This window comes from Arvicola amphibius, chromosome 4, assembly GCF_903992535.2.
Source record: "Arvicola amphibius chromosome 4, mArvAmp1.2, whole genome shotgun sequence".
NCBI lineage: Eukaryota > Metazoa > Chordata > Mammalia > Rodentia > Cricetidae > Arvicola > Arvicola amphibius.
Window position 1 is genome coordinate 119,784,270 of NC_052050.1, and position 16,498 is coordinate 119,800,767.

At 33.8% G+C, this 16,498-nt stretch overlaps 1 protein-coding gene across 2 annotated transcripts in view; it reads right to left on the reverse strand.

Moving 5' to 3' along the window:
- The window catches only part of Glra3 (glycine receptor alpha 3), a 147,217-nt gene that overhangs the window by 3,694 nt on the left and 127,025 nt on the right, over positions 1-16,498 (reverse strand). The window contains exons 8-9 of one of the 2 annotated variants that reach the window (XM_038327681.1): positions 9,755-9,898; positions 7,438-7,482 (exon numbers count right to left, since the gene is read on the reverse strand). In XM_038327681.1, coding sequence (XP_038183609.1) covers positions 7,438-7,482; positions 9,755-9,898 — 189 coding nt within the window. The remainder of the gene's footprint in view (positions 1-7,437; positions 7,483-9,754; positions 9,899-16,498) is intronic. The other variant, XM_038327682.1, reaches the window with a different exon arrangement.

Consider the following 16,498-nt stretch of genomic DNA (forward strand, 5'->3'; position numbering starts at 1 on the left):
GTAGAAATGTTTAATTCCAACTTGTAGTGTTCTTATTCATAAATTTCTGGCTTTAGTGATCAAACCACACTCAGCTAAACTCTGTAGTATGACCATTGGTAGGGGAGGTCTTCCTTTACAGAAAGTGGGAGGACATGTAGATTCATGAGCACAATTATTCCTGAAAAGATCATGCTGAGTTCACTGGTAGGAAGAAAATCTCTCTTGACTATTTAAAATTAAGATCATTTGCACTTCACACATGTCTATTGAGAAACTAAAAGATAATAGTGAAAATGGGTAGGATTCCTATGAGTGACTTAGGGCACATTGGGGGGGCTGAAGATAGGCCTAGTTTTAGAAGTTACCACTCTTAAGGAAGTCTACTAGATTTATTTATATCAAACATTAGAAGCAATGATGATAGTGGAAAATGGAGATAAAGGCACAGATATAATTTTTTTTAACTTATTTCATCCTTTCAGACAGATCTAATTGGACAAATGAAGTTAAGGCCGTTGACACTTAAAGACTGTCTTGAAGGTCAGGATTTCCTTGCATAACTCTGAATAGGAATTTAAGATAAAACAATATTTAAATGGGAAGCACAAGGACAGTAAAAAACAGATTTTTTTTAGATACTGGAAATCAGTGGATAATGCATGATATTATTACAAAGGAGCAAAAATGCAATAAGAGTTGACAAAAGGAAGCTGGTGGGGCAGTAGAAAGGGAGGCTAAGTGACTGGCTATGGTTGTAGGAATCTGTAGTCAAGAAGATTCTAGGTAGGAAGAATGAGAGTACAGAAGCTTCTTTGACTCCATGTGCAATTGAAAGAATAGAACACATATTGCTATTTCTGGTCTGAGCCTAATCTTGATTAGCCATTTTTTTTTAAAGAATAGTTTTAATTGGATGTATTAGAATGGGACCTGTTACAACTACCCAAATCTTCATCTGAAGTAAATATCAAACACTATCGGTTGAAAGATGATACTTGGCATTCTCAGTTCTGATTGAGTGAGTGGAGGCAGGGGTGCTAGTTCTAATAAGTCTTGCTAGAGCAGTCTGTCTGGCCTCAAAGAATTAGACAGATCTTGGCAGACTGGCTGTTATCTGAATTCAGTAAAGAATTCCTACACTCATCTTCATATGCTAGATAATGTGAAACTTCTAGGAAGCTTTGCCAGCACAAAGGAAGTAGTTACGATTTAACTGATGTTTTTGATATTTTCTTTTTAATCTCAATCTAATAAAAATGTCAAACACAGTATACATATACCTGGGAGAGATACAGTTACTGTCTCCCTTCCTCTCAGAGAACCTACATTCTCCAGCTTATTGCAGAAAACTGATGAACATGTCATGGGGATCACAGTTAAAGTTAATCAGTGAATGATAACTTTTCTCTTCAAGGGAATGATCAGGAAGGCTTAGGAGCTTTGGCAGCACATGTGATAGGACAATAGACACTGATTAATCCAGACTCCAGGTTCAACATCATTGGTCTACAGCTAGGACTTACTGAGTATAAGGTCAATAGATACAATTCACAAGCATTGAAGGAAAAATTGCCATCTCTTCTGGACTCAACTGTGAGAAGACCAACATATAATACTGCTGAACTCTGCTGAGTCTGTTTTGTACTTTTATTGCCCCCTCTGTGTAATGTAACTAGAAGATAAATTGTATTTGAAATGAAAAAGGACACACTGAGGCTCACAGCCTCAGGTCTGTGATTGTGGAGGGATCTATCTAGTATAAATATGGATGTAGACTTTAGTCTCTGGGAAAGTACAGATAGTGGAATTTCAGAGTGACTGCCAGCGTGTAGAGAAATCAAACTCTCGGTACTGTGAGCAGAGATGATGCATTTAAATGATGGCTATGGGAGTTCTCATGAACTTTGATAAAAATAGCCACCAAACATGAAGGACATTGGTTCATAGTTTGTTCTCAGATATTTGTATAATGAGTCATGTGAAAAGGGAATTTCAATCAATAGTCCCTTATAAAAGAAATACCCTATATTTAGAAAAAATGTTTACTCAGGAATATTCAAAAAGGTAACTTCTTGGGTCGTATGTATCAAATTCCTATACAGGCAGTTTATCTGACAATGAGCCCAAAAAGGAATCTTCTGAGCTGTCAAATGGCTGCTGAACTTTACAGTTTTGTTCCTCTGAGACAGGACAAATTACCTGCTTAATTATGGGAAGTTATAGTTTATAAAACATTTCCCAAGAGTTGTCCCATGAATTTTCTAGTACCATAAAATAGTCAAGTGAATCTCTGAAGTGACTTCTTGTAATTTTTCTGAAAAACTGATCCTAAATAATAAAACAGTGGTGAATCTGGCTTAAAAGACTACTATCTATTATAGTATATAATATATAATATATATTATTATATATATTAGGTTACTGAATTAGGATATGATGTGATACATGATATTATCATGAAATCAATTTTAGTTTTGAATAGTTGAGACATAAAATTAGTGTTTGTAAATGGTAAGGTTGGTATTGAATGTTCTTATTTCAATCACCTCTCAAATATTTACTGAATATAATTTATAATTTGATATATCTTCAGTGTATATTCTAATGAACTCCATGTCACAAAGGCAAGTAATATGTATATTTGACTGAAAAGTTCTCTATATGTTTTCTAATATCTAGTGATTATAAAATTAACGAATGTTATGACTTTTAAATACAGATTATATATAATAAAGATTGCAAAGAATGAACTAAAAATAAGCTACAAAACATGACTGCTTAGAAAAGAAAAATTAAAACATTAATTTACCTGGAGACAAACCCCCTTATTATTCCTTAAGCCAGTTTCAAAGGAAAACAATGAAAAATTTAAAATGCCACTTAGTTGTATAATTTCATAATAAGGCTTTAAAAGACATTTTAAATTGGGAACAGAGAAAAATGTTTTAGTAATTATTCTTCAGACCTGCACTGTGAAAACCAAAGTCCTTTTTCACTGTGTTTAAAGTATCCTATTGAAGGACAACGCATATGTCTGCCTACTGCAGACTGAAATAGTAGAGGTAGGCTGAATGTGGTAGACCAGATGTAGTCCTTCAGTGAAATCTCCTCATTCTGTCCTCACAATAATATATCTTCATACCCGTGAGGTCCGAACAATCAGAATTAACTTTTGGTCTCATTCTAGGTCTTTAGAATGAGGAGTCAAAAATATGAAGTTGGATTATGAATGTGATAAAGGCAGGAAAATTGCCCCCGAATGGTCACAAAACACTGAGCATCTAAGACCCCAGGGAGTTGATTATGTAAATTATAGTAAGATATAGAGAAATATGGTAAGTTGATAGTTAGATTGCATATGTAATTTCCAGTGCAATGCTTCTATCTTAGTAGATACCTTTCAAACATTCTTTATACAGTTAAGTAATAAATAGATAACTGTAAATGCATACTTGCTTAAATAACTTTTACAATTTATCGTCAAATGTTTCTGTGTTGTTTCAAAAAATAAATCGTAAGAAAATATAAGTGGGATCAATTAAACTATTTCATAGTTGAAAGTCGAACGTTGATATGAAATTCTTCTAACACCACTTGAAGGAAAGCTTTGCATTGATTAGAGATGACTTAGAGTTCAGTGTATGTTTGATGCATTCAATGTTGATTCCAAAAATAATTAGGGGCAAGCAAGTGGCAAATTTTAAGTTTCTAAAGATGAATGTTCAGTATCTAGATAAATTGTGAAACTAGGATATAGATATTTTAAGGGAAAGATAAGAAGTCCATAGATTGTTTTTTTTTAAATGTACCCTAACTTCTGGTGTAGTATACTAAATTCTTTCAGTGAAAAGAATTGGCAGCGTGTGGAAGAGCCACATGTTTATTTTAGTTAACTTTGAGATAGAGGCAATTATGACATTTTAATTTCAAATAAGAAGGCCTTATACTACTTTGTTTCTTTCCTTTTAATTGTTTATTTGTTTGCCTATTAGTTCTGTGTGCTTGTGCATGTGTACGTCTGTGTGGATGTGCCATAGGGTGACAAGGATGTGGAGATTAGAGGACAGTTTGGGGGATCAGTTCTCTCCTTCTGACCTCGGTTCTGAGATTAGAGCTCAGGTCAGATCCTCATCCATTCTCATAGCACCTGTCCTTACATACAGAACCATCTTGCCAGCCCTATATTTCTTTACAGAATATTACTTTTTATGAATAGTATTCAAACTATATTTACTTGAAGGGAATAGTTTGCTTAACATAAATTTTAAATAGTTGTTTTCAGAAAATAATCAAAATCTTATCTTTACTTGAGAAGAGAAAGTTTCAATGTCTGATAAAAGTAAATCTTTAGAAAACAAATCTTTTGGTTTTTGAATTATTGAACAATCACTTTTTAAAGGTATATGTAAACATTGTAAGTCAAACCTATTTAAGGAATATGTTTATTCTAGAGTATACCATAAATAAATCTAGAATGGAACACATTAACTGACTTCATGTATGTGAGTACCATACAGTTTCAGCCATGAGGTTTCCCCTTTTCAACCAACACATTGCACATACAGTCTGTATTTGCTTTAAAACTGTAGAACTGACAGAACACAAGACAGAAAAATAGTTTACACATCAAGCTTAAAAGTTATATTGAGCTATTTTAAAGTAAGACAATAAATACATTTACAATACAAGTCATTTTAATGTATTATACCAATTTTCAAAATGCAGTGAATTGTATCTTATTTTTTAAAGAAAGCTGCTGGCCTAGCTAAACACAAATTTTGGTCATAATTTATTTTATTTGTATATGCGGATGATACTTAGGAGACAAGTTCTAGAATTTTCTCTTAGCAAAGCATTGCATTGTTACTGTAATGTAGAGGAAGCTACATGAAATGCGTTGAAGCAGTCAGTGTCACTCAAAGCTCTCAACAGATAATGCATGTTCGGAAATACTAGGTTGTCCTTGTATCTTTCCATACACGACAACAGTGACCTCTAACGAAAATATTTTCATATCATGCATACACCCATACACATTCAGCACTGGAGATAGCATCTATGACATGGCGCAGTGGGAGTCAGCACAGCAGGGTTTGACAGTGTGGGGTGGGGAAATTTGTGTACGAGAGAAAATTTTTACTCTTCTGAATGGACAAAGGGTTCTTTTGTACCTCTAATAGAACAGACGTGAATTCCAAAGATTACGTATCAAGTTCAAGCCAATACCTTACTAGATTATAAAAACAACATTTCTAAGAATTTCATCTGCATTGATATAAGATCTCTTCTTGCAACAAACTCTCTATAAATTTTCTTTACTTTGGCTATCCTTCCAAATTAGCATTTGAAGGAAAGCCATGAAAATTGTTGCTCGTGAAAAGAGACACACTCTATCATTTAGTCTATTGTGATTAAGTGGATTTTAAGACTGAGATTGCTCAGAGCATTTCAAAGCAGAGTATGTAGTTAAAGAGGATAAAGAATTCGGTCAGTCCAGACAGTTTTGAGTTTGAGAAAAATGCCTAACAAAAGTCAAAGCTACCATTTCCAGAATTGTACAATGCTTATCCTACTTGTTAAAAATAGTAAAATCTAACTTTTCTAAAGAAAGTGTTTACATTACTATACATTTTTTTCTGTTGAATATAATTGATTGTGAGATAAGAGCAAGATTTCATCAGAAATCTTTATAAAGCCATAATTAATAGAATGTGCAATTTTCATTAAATGGTTTCTGAAATCTTTTTAGTTACTAATGATAAATAATAGTTCAGTTTTAGAAATAAATTTTACATACACATATATTATTTATTATCATATATGTGCATGTATATGAATCCATATTGAACTTACTACATCTTATTCAGATTTCATAAAATTAAAATTTTGCTAATTGGATAGTTATAGTCAGTAAATCATATAACATTTTTCATAGATAAAAATTAGGATTGGGAAATAACATGTAAATTTGACCAACATAGTTAACTAGCTAAGTGATTGTAGATTCTAGAACATAGTAAGTACTTGCCTTAGTTAGGGTTTCTATTGCTGTAATGAAACACCATGACCAAAAGCAAGTTGGGGAGGAAAGAGTTTATTTGGTTTATACATCCACATCATAGTCTACCACTGAAGGAAATTAGTACAGAAACTCAGACAGGGCAGGAACCTGGAGGCAGGAGCTGAAGCAGAGGTCAAGGAGGGATGCTGCTTACTGGCTTGCTCCTCATGACTTGCTCAGCCTGCTTTCTTATAGAATTTAGGACAATCAGTTCAGTTCCAGTACTATCCACAATGGGCTCCTCCATTGATCACTAATAAACAAAATGCCCTAGAGCTGGATCTTACAAAGGCATTTTCTCAGTTGAGATTATCTACTTTTGGATGACTCTAGTTTGTGTCAAGTTGACATAAAACCAACCAATACAGTGCTTTGGAGTAGTACTGGTTAAAGATAATATGCAATAAAGTTGTGATGGTAAAAATGTTCATTTAATATTATTATTATTATTTTTTGCTAGATTCTTAACCAAGGATGTTACGAATGAACAGCAGAATCCATCTTGGGAAATGCTTTAAAAATAAAATTTACCCCCAAATTTCATTTTAGTAAACTAGACTATTTGTAATGCAATCTCATGAACCCAATTCTGGGCTTATACATTCACAAATCACTCATGGACGAATACTCCAGATTTTCCTCCTGGATGCTTACATGTCATGCATGGATGTATATCTTTGTAATCTCTTCATATATTATTATTTATAGTTGAAAATATGTGCTTATTAAAACAGAATTTTTGATTTCTATACATAATCTTATAATGACCAGATTCTAAAAATATATAGACAGCACAAAAGCATTTTGGTCCTTATTTTCTGGTTGCTTTTACAGCTGCTCTTAGAATTGTGTATATAAATAGTTTTCTATTTATTTCCTTACTTATTTATTGCTATTTATTTATTTCTTGAGTTTGTTCTCATTTTATAGCTTAGCTGGTCTAGTCCTTACTGTGTAGGTTAGGTTGGCTCAAACTCATAGAGCTCTGTCTGCCTGTGCTTGCTTCTGCCTTCCTAGTGCTGGGATTAAGGATGTGACCCAACACAACCAGCTCCCATTTATTTTTAAGTTAATTTTCTCTAGTTCTATGATTTCCTCCTGTGAGGCTCACTACAAGATGTAGATATTTCTAAAATATATATGCTTAAATTCACTTTGACCAGTTATATTTAACTGTGTACAAAATAACTTAGTCTTTCATTCAGTGAGCAAAGACAAGAGTATAGCTCTTAGTAAAGATGATTGTTCCTAGCTGAAGAGAAATGCTGTTTGCATAGCTCTAAGTCCAAACTGAGCTGTGTTTCCCCACCAAACACTGCCTGAGAGCAGAATATGCTGTCTGCTTTTTATCGATGATCACATTCCTCTACTTAGAGTTAAGAAAGTCAATTTACCGTGTCTGAGAAACGGTAAAACTTCTCCAGTGCAAAAGCTTCTGTCTGTGGGAAGGTAAAGTGGACCAAGAAGGATTGAGAAACCAGAGAATCAAATCACGTATAATTACACAATTGATTTTAATCAATACACCATTTTAGCATACATTTGTATCAATTCATTGGTGTTCACAGATACGAAGTATCTATCTAAAAGTATTGAATCAAAAATTAGTTACTGTGTTCTGCATTACATTTTAATTACCTTTAGTCACATGTGCTGCTGAATATTTCAAGTAGTGATGAGAGAACAATAAACCATTATTACTCTTGTATTTCTTTCTAACTTTTCCTGGCATATGAGATTCTGAACAAACTAATCTTTGCATCTTTGCTGTGAGCTAAAGAGTAATGGACATCAAGTACATCAAATATTTTTATCTCACTCTTTTTTGTGGTAAAACGGAATATAGAGGTACTTCAGTCAAAAACTTTTCGTTGAAAAGAGGAACTAGAATTGAATATCTAAATTTATGGTCTGGTTCGTTATCTGGTGATGTTTAGTGTGCAGTGACTATGAGACTTTTCCTATTTGACAACATATGAATGAAACTTCTCATTTCCAGTCTAGGTAGCCTGTGGTTGAAGCATGCTACTGTAGAAAGGAATAGAAAAAGAACATGTAAAATCAAATACTAATGATACAGAAACTGAGTAGTGCCCCAGTTATAAAAAACAAGGATCAGGAAAATTTTATCAGTCACCAACAAGAAAGAAAAGCACGTGCTTAAACCCTGTGAAGCCTTGGTTCTGTTACAGTGTTTTGGTCAGTATAAGAAACAGGAGAGAAAGGGCAGCAAAAATCTGTGTGAGAGAACTGATGAGGAGAGAGGGAGAGAATGGGAGGGGGTGAGGGAGAAGTAGGAAAAGAGGAGGATACAATGGGGTGGTAACAAAAGAAGAGGAGGGGGAGGAGACAGCTGGTAGAGGAAGAAGAGCAGGAAGAGGAGGGAGATTAGCAGGGGGAGGGGGGAAAGGAGTGGAGGAAGAGGGAGAAGAGGAGTAAGGGGAGGACAAAACATAAATGACCAAGGCCAGGGGAAGGTGGAAGGACAATATGAAAGTTATTCTTCTTATCACAATATATTTCAGCATATGAATGGTATAGTTTTCTTTTCATAAAAATTTATCAGATAAAAATTAAGGGTTGTTTTATGTCCAGCAAAATACTGTCTCAGTGTTAATGTTCCTTTCCTGCATTCGTTTGTGGATGTTTATAAGGTTTGAGATAAGTTTTAGATGTCAGTTACCTTAGAATACATTTAATATTAAGTGTACTTCAGCTGAGAGATTAACATCTTTTGTTTTAAAATGTTTAATAAATATATAAGTACCAAATAATTCACAAATAACTTAGCATTTAGAAATTATTAAAACTTCTTACCATTTAAGCCAGACCATTGTTCCTAAGATTTATGTTTTGCTTAAATACCTCAGTATATAGGACTGTGGAAATACTTTTATATATGATTCTGACAGTGTTATGTTGAGCAAAGATTTTTCTTTAAGTTTTAATTTGTCACATTTACAAGGTAATAAGTAAACCATAGGTCTACTGTTGAGAGAAATTCTGTTATTATAAAGGAAATAGGGTTCCTCAAAATTATATTGTCCATAAAGAAAGATGCCTTAGCAGGCTTTAACAGAGGAGCAAACACATTATACACAACCAAATTCAGCTAGCATGTTATTTCTGCAGCCTTCTATGTCTGTCTACTGATGCTTCAAATGCATTTTCTTATGGGTTCATCTTTGATAAACTATTGGCAAGATAACAATAGCACTTGGTTAATTTACCACAGGGTGTCAGAACAAAAATATTTAAATATGAAAATGAGTATAAGAAGAAACTATACTACATAAATTCGTTATACTAATACTTCCATGACATTTTATGGAAACATCCAATTAGATCAGATAACAATATTTATAATTAAATATGATGTCTTTATTACGTGATGTCATCGGAAATACTCTAGCATTGCAAGTAGGAGATGGATATTTCTTAATTGAAGCATAAACAATGTTGTTCCTGGAAATATACTAATGACCTCAATAAAGCATTTATGTCATCAGATATAATACATATATAGTATAACTCAATACTATAATTATTCCTGAAACATTCTTTACACAGCCTTTCAACTGAAAATGAGAGAATATCATTTCACTTAGTTCCCAGTCTAAGTTTTTCCCATGGATATTTGCATTACACACAACAAACCATTACACACTGCAAATTGGTATCCCATTAAACCCAATAAATGTAATTGCTTACCTTATTCTTTCTCTTTCGTCTAAATCTCAGAAGCTCTTTGTGTTGTCTTGACACAAAATTCACTGCTGCATATTCCAGTAGTGCTGAGAACACAAAGAGGAGGCATACTGCCATCCAAATATCAATAGCTTTGACATATGAAACCTGGCCGGGAGAGAAGAGCAAGCAAAAAAAAAAAAAAAAAAAAAAAAAAAAAGCAAAAAAATTAACTTTGGTTGTTACTGCCTTCAAAACCAAAATTGATAGTATTTTTGATTCTGAATATATATATTATAAATCAGTTAGAAAATAAATGAAAACAATCTATTCAATAAGAACTTCCAAGATATTTTTTTTGCAAATTTTATGGATTAGTCATAATTGTAGGATGTGAATGTATTTTGCTATTATTTGCAACTGAACATAGACTCAAACACAAGAAACGAAAGAAGAAATATTCTATACCAAAAACATTATCAAGGAAGAAATCAAATTATATTTATTTGTGGATGATTTTATACATAAAAGACCCAAAAACTCCACCAGAAAACTTCTAAAGCTGACAAATACTTCTGATAAAGTACCAGAACACAAAATTAACACATGAAATTTAATAGCTTTTCTATATACAAATATTAAATAGAATGAGAAAGAAATCAGGAAAATAATACCTTTCACAATAGCCTGAAAAATACTTTGGGATAACTGTAACCAAGCAAGTGAAAGACTTGTGCTATAAAAACTTTAAGACACTGAAGAAAGAAATTAAAGAAGACATCAGAAGATGGAAAGATTTCCCATGTTCATGGATCAGTAGGGTTAATATTGTGAAAATGACCATCCAACCAAAATCTGTCTACAGATGCAATGTCATGCTCATCAAAATTTAAACACAATTTTTTCAAAAATTAAAAAAATCTTCATTTTCATATGAAAACAAACAAACTAACTAAAACCAAGAAAGCTTAAATAATCCTGTACAATGAAAGAACTGATGGAGATATCACCATTCCTGATCTCAAGTTCTACTACAGAACTATAGTCATAAAACAAGGTGATATTGGCATAAAAATATATGTTGATTAAAGGAATCAAATTGAAGGCCTAGATCTAACTCAACATACCTAAGGACACCAGATCTTTTTTCCAAAGAAGCTAAAAAAATACACACTGGAGTTAAAACACCATCCTCACCAAGTGGTGCTAGTCAAACTGGATGTCTACATTTGAAAGAATGAAAAGAGACTCTATTACCCTGCATAAAACACAACACCAAATGGATCAGAGACCTTGACATAAGACCAGGTACCCCAAATTTGACACATTATAATGCTTGAAGTTATGCTTAAATAAATAAATAAACAAACAAACAAACATATATGCATGCATAAAACAATGTTAACTTTTAAATTTTATATTTTTGTTATTTCTTTTTTCATTTGCAATGATTTTATTCTACAAATAATTCAGTAAATCTTACTTGTTCTCTAGTTCAAAATTTTTCATAGGCACCCCTTAAAAATAGTGAAAAGAATCCCTTATTTTCTCAGCTGTTAATCTGACTACATTTACCATGATAAGCATCTATGTGTATATATATTCATATAGATGAATATGGTTGACGGGCGATGGTGGTGCACACCTTTAATCCAAGCACTCAGGAGGCAGAGGCAGGCGTATCTCTGTGAGTTCGAGACCAGCCTGGTCTACAGAGATAGTTCCAAGACAGGCTCCAAATCCACAGAGAAACCCTGTCTCGAAAAACCAAAAAAAATATGGTTCATATATATAGTACAAATTATGCCAGTTTCCTCACTATTGAGATATCTGAATGTAATTTGCTATACACTCAACACTATTAGCAATTAGACACTTAGGAAAACTGTTTTCTAATCCTAATGTCCTGATCCCATTTTATGTTATCCTAAGAATGACATTTTAATTTTAATTTAACTTAATTTAAATATGCCCTTTTCTTCCAACCCAGGATCTATAAAAGCTGACTTGCTTCTCTTTAGTTTCAGGTCTCACTAGTGTGCACGCTGGGACATTTGCTCAATCTTTCCTTGGCTTTGGCGTTAGCAGTAGTTTTAATAAGTCAAGGCTAGCTATTTTACAGAACGTTCTTCATAAATTCTCGTTTTTGTCTGTTAGTACTGTCCTATTAAAGTATCTCATCCATTCTTCACTGTGTATTTTAGCAGGGAGCACAAAGTGCTGCTCATTTGGCTATGGTGAGATCTTCCAGGTTTCTATATTTTAAAGGTACTGATTTCCTCCTGAGTGTAATGTTCTGAAATTATGCTGAAACAGCTTTGTTGTAGAACATGTATTTGGCATACATGAAATCTTGGACTTGATCTCCAGCTATGAGTTCCCAAAATTTATTCTGAATTTTTACATTCCTTGATGATTTGTTTTGACCTGGTCTAATTTCATCATTATGCACATTTTTTAGTGATCACTCTATTATGATCTATACTTATTTAATCTTATGTATGTATATTTATTATTGAAACTCCTATTGTGAGAAATCTTTTAATTGTAGCACATCTTGTTCATTTTGAGGCTCACAATATCACTTTTAACAAGTCTCCATTATTGTTTTACCATTTACTTTTTTAATGACAGAAGATGTGTTAAGTTTATTTTGCCATTTTTCTCTTTTCATCTTTAAGTAAACTCCCTTTTTAAGGAATTATTCTTTCTAGACTTTAAGATTTGTTTTCATTGTTTTTTAAAACTATGTGTATATATGTGTCTGTGTGGATGTACAGGTACCTGAGAAGGCCACAGGCATTAGATAACCCTGACACTGTAATTACACTTGGCTGTGCACTGACTGAGGTATGCTAGGAATCAAACTCTGGTCCGCTGTGAAAGCAGAATCTACTCTGACCCACTGAGTCATCTCTGCATTCTGTAAGAAATAATTCTTTAGCAAGAAGGGCCTTTTAGAAATGAAGGTCAGGGTGTAAATATACTGAGTATTGAACTTTGCTACAAAATGTTTATCTCATGCTCACACCATACACTGCTTTGCTTGATCTGATTCATATTCCCCCCTTTTAAAAAATTAACAAAGCTGGGAAATACACACACAGACACACACACACACAGACACACAAACACACACACATACACACACAGAGAATGAATCTGCTATACCTTTCTTTATCCATCATCTATCTATCTATCTATCTATCTATCTATCTATCTATCTATCTATCTATCTATCATCTATCTATCTATCTATCTATCTATCTATCTATCTATCTATCATCATCTATTTATCTATCTATCATCTATCTATCATCTATCTATCTATCTATCTATCTATCTATCTATCTATCTATCTCTATCAATCAATCTATTTATCTGTCTGTCTGTCTGTCTATCTTCTATCTATCTATCTATCTTCTATCTATCTATCTATCTATCTATCTATCATCTATCTATCTATCTATCTATCTATCTATCTACCAATCTATCTTTCTAGCTAGCTAGCTATTATCTATCTATCTATCTATCTATCTATCTATCTATCTATCTATCTATCATCTATTTATCTATCTATCTTCTATCTATCTATCTATCTATCTATCATCTATCTATCTATCTATCTATCTACCAATCTATCTTTCTAGCTAGCTAGCTATTATCTATCTATCTATCTATCTATCTATCTATCTATCTATCTATCATCTATCTATCTATCATCTATCTGTCTGTCTGTCTCTGTCTGTCTGTCTAATTTATCTGCTTGCCTATTTTCTGTCTATAAATCCATTTATCCATCCATCTATCAAACATGAATACACACTAATATCTCTGGTTCTATTTCCACACCTTATGGTTTGTTCTAACCTTTGCTATTTTCTATGTCACATCTTCCTTAAAAGTGTGGAATTTGGTTCAAATATGTTTGATTATTCATCATATATGTTAATTAATACTGCTGAAAAATACCTCTGCCTGTGCCCTCTGTAGCCAGCTGTCTCATGTCTCAAGCCTCATCCCTGTAAGTCACAGTGCTCCTTTAGCATTCTCCATTGTCTCTGGCAGTCTGGCTATAACCATTGGTCCAGTCAGTCTCTGGCTTCCTAATGGCTCTCAACCAGGATCCGACAGGTCTTGTATTCTCCTTGTCAGAAGGCCTCTAATGGCATTGGGTTCCTCAGAACTGGAGATGTAGTTGGTTTTGAGTTGCCATATGGATGCTGAGTATTGAACCAGGTCCTCTGACAGAGCAAGCTAAACTAAGGTAAACAAAGCTAAACTTGCCAGTCTCACAGAGATTATTTTTGAGATTTTCTTTAAAAGGGCAAATCTTACTAGATTGCCTTCAAGTTAAAACTCCCTACTTTTTCATCATGAATTTAAAAGCTTAAATCTATTTTAGGGCAAAAAAAAAAAACCTTTTTGCTATAAGGCTCTAGCTTACCTTTCTTACCAAAATCATCCATTTCGTTTTTACTACTTTCATCCAATATTTATTAAATGCCAATGATTATAACCTGGTTCTATTTTTTGTATTATAGAAATAGAGATGACTAATGGAGCTTATGTTGAAGCAATTAAGGAATGCATATGAAAACTATGTAAGTAATGAGTTAACAAGAGAATTCTCATAAAGGAAATATGAAATGATGGAAGAATGACTGGGCGAAGATGACTCCTCTGGATAAGGTCCTCTCTGTGGCTGTGTCAATCATTGGTGTTTGCTGCTTTCTTACTGGGTCATAACTACCATTCCCTTCTTTGTGATTTTGGAAACTGAGAACAGCCAAAAAGTCTGTCCTTTCTTCCTGCCTTAGGACCTTTTGACTTGCTTTTACATTTGTCTGGACTATTTCCATTGAGGTATTCCTGTATACCTTTCAGAAATCAGCAAGAGCTACTTTCTCAGGAAATCTCCTAAATGTTTATAACAGAATAGTTCTTTTCACTACCTTTTTTCTGCCTTTTTTACAGAAGAGGCAAAGCTCCTCATGGTAAAGGTGGCGTGGAGGCCTAGGGAAATGCCTGCTGTATATCACAGAGCTACCAACTGCAAAAGTTAAGATTTGAATACAATTAACCTACCTCTGGAGAACATAAACATGGCTACTGGCCTAGTACCTTCCTTTTAGACCAATTAAATCATCACTACAAATTAAGAACAACACTGTATGTTGAAATTCATTTTTTGTCAAACCTTTCATCCTTAATTTTTCCCTGAGAGTTAAAAGTCAAAGCTCTTCCATGAATGTTTGCTTTGATCTTACACTCAGACTATATCCTCTACCAGACACTGTGAGAAAGGACATGGGGGCCAGGTATTTACTAGAGAGAACAAAATGTCTTTTTATCAGGAGAATCAAAATTTAAAATCATAGAAACATTTTATCCTTCAGAATACATTGAAGAGTCCCCCTGATTACATAAAATGTAGTAAGGGATTTGAACTACTTAGGATCAAGGAGATCACTGTCTACTGAATTTATATTAATCTAGGGATTAATAATTGTCAGCTTGATAACTAATGTTTAGTCTTAGTTGAATGCTTAACCATAAATGGGATATCTATATTACCAGTCCCCAAGGCTGAGGGATGACTTCTGATTGTAAGAGGAAAGGCAGGGGTCAGGGGAGCAGTATGGAATAGTTCAGGGCTACTGCACTTATGAACTCTTAACAATGTGGTTGTCTGCACAAAATCAAGCCAGTCATCATTCTGTTGAGAAGGGGCAATGATTCATGAACCTCTACCCTAATTGTGGCACTATGAATAGTTGAGGGCATCTGGGGAAGTGAGAGTCAGTTTTCATTAAATTGATAGTTGCTGGTAGGCTGACCACACTCCAGTGATTTATCCCACGCCCAAGAGCATGTGAACAGCACAAACTGGTCTCAGTGGATTGTTGAAAAAATGTCACGATGTAGAGTTTAAGACCTTGAAAAATAGCAAGGAAGGATATATTGAGGGGTTAGAGAGAGAGAAGGGAATGGGGACTTGTGAAGAAGGAGACATGGGGAAAATGATGTGATTATATTATAATCTCAAAAAATAAAAAAAATTGAAAAAATAAAAATAATTGGCATAAAGTTGGATGGGACAGGGTAATAGGGATAGATGTGGGAGGAGTAAAGGTAATGAATGAGGGGTGAATTTGATCTAAGTACAATGTTTGAGATTCTCAAGGAATTAATAGAAGTATTTTAAAGTTTATAATATATGTTCTGTATGCTTACATCCATATTTCAAATATATTGTGCATTTCTTATACTGCTTAGTGTTATAATCAGAAAATAGAGACAATTTGCATTACAATTAGATAAAAATGTATATGGCTGAACTTTATCATTCTTGAGGAGTTTGTATATCATAAACAGAACCAAGTCACCTTGGTCTTGGAGAGAAGTCATATTTGGGGAGTTTGCCTAAATACAAATTTCTTTATGTTTCATGTTGGCTTGAAGGGAATCTACTTATGATGCAATATGTAATATTGCAATAGACAGCATCAAAGTCTCGCTGACTGGAAACAGCTCGTGCCATGTGCACTTTTGTTGAAATGTGGTCTTGGAGGTGTGCCGTCACTGTAATTCTTTCTTCTGACACAGTGGTGGAGGAAATGCAGGGCACTTGTAGTTGTCACGCTGGGTGATTAATGGTACAGGCTTGAGGGGGTATGGGTCATTTTGGTTAAAATTCAGCAACCAGAACTACTCAAAGTCAGTCTCAACTTAAAACAAACTGTCAAGCTTTCCAGGTACCTGGAG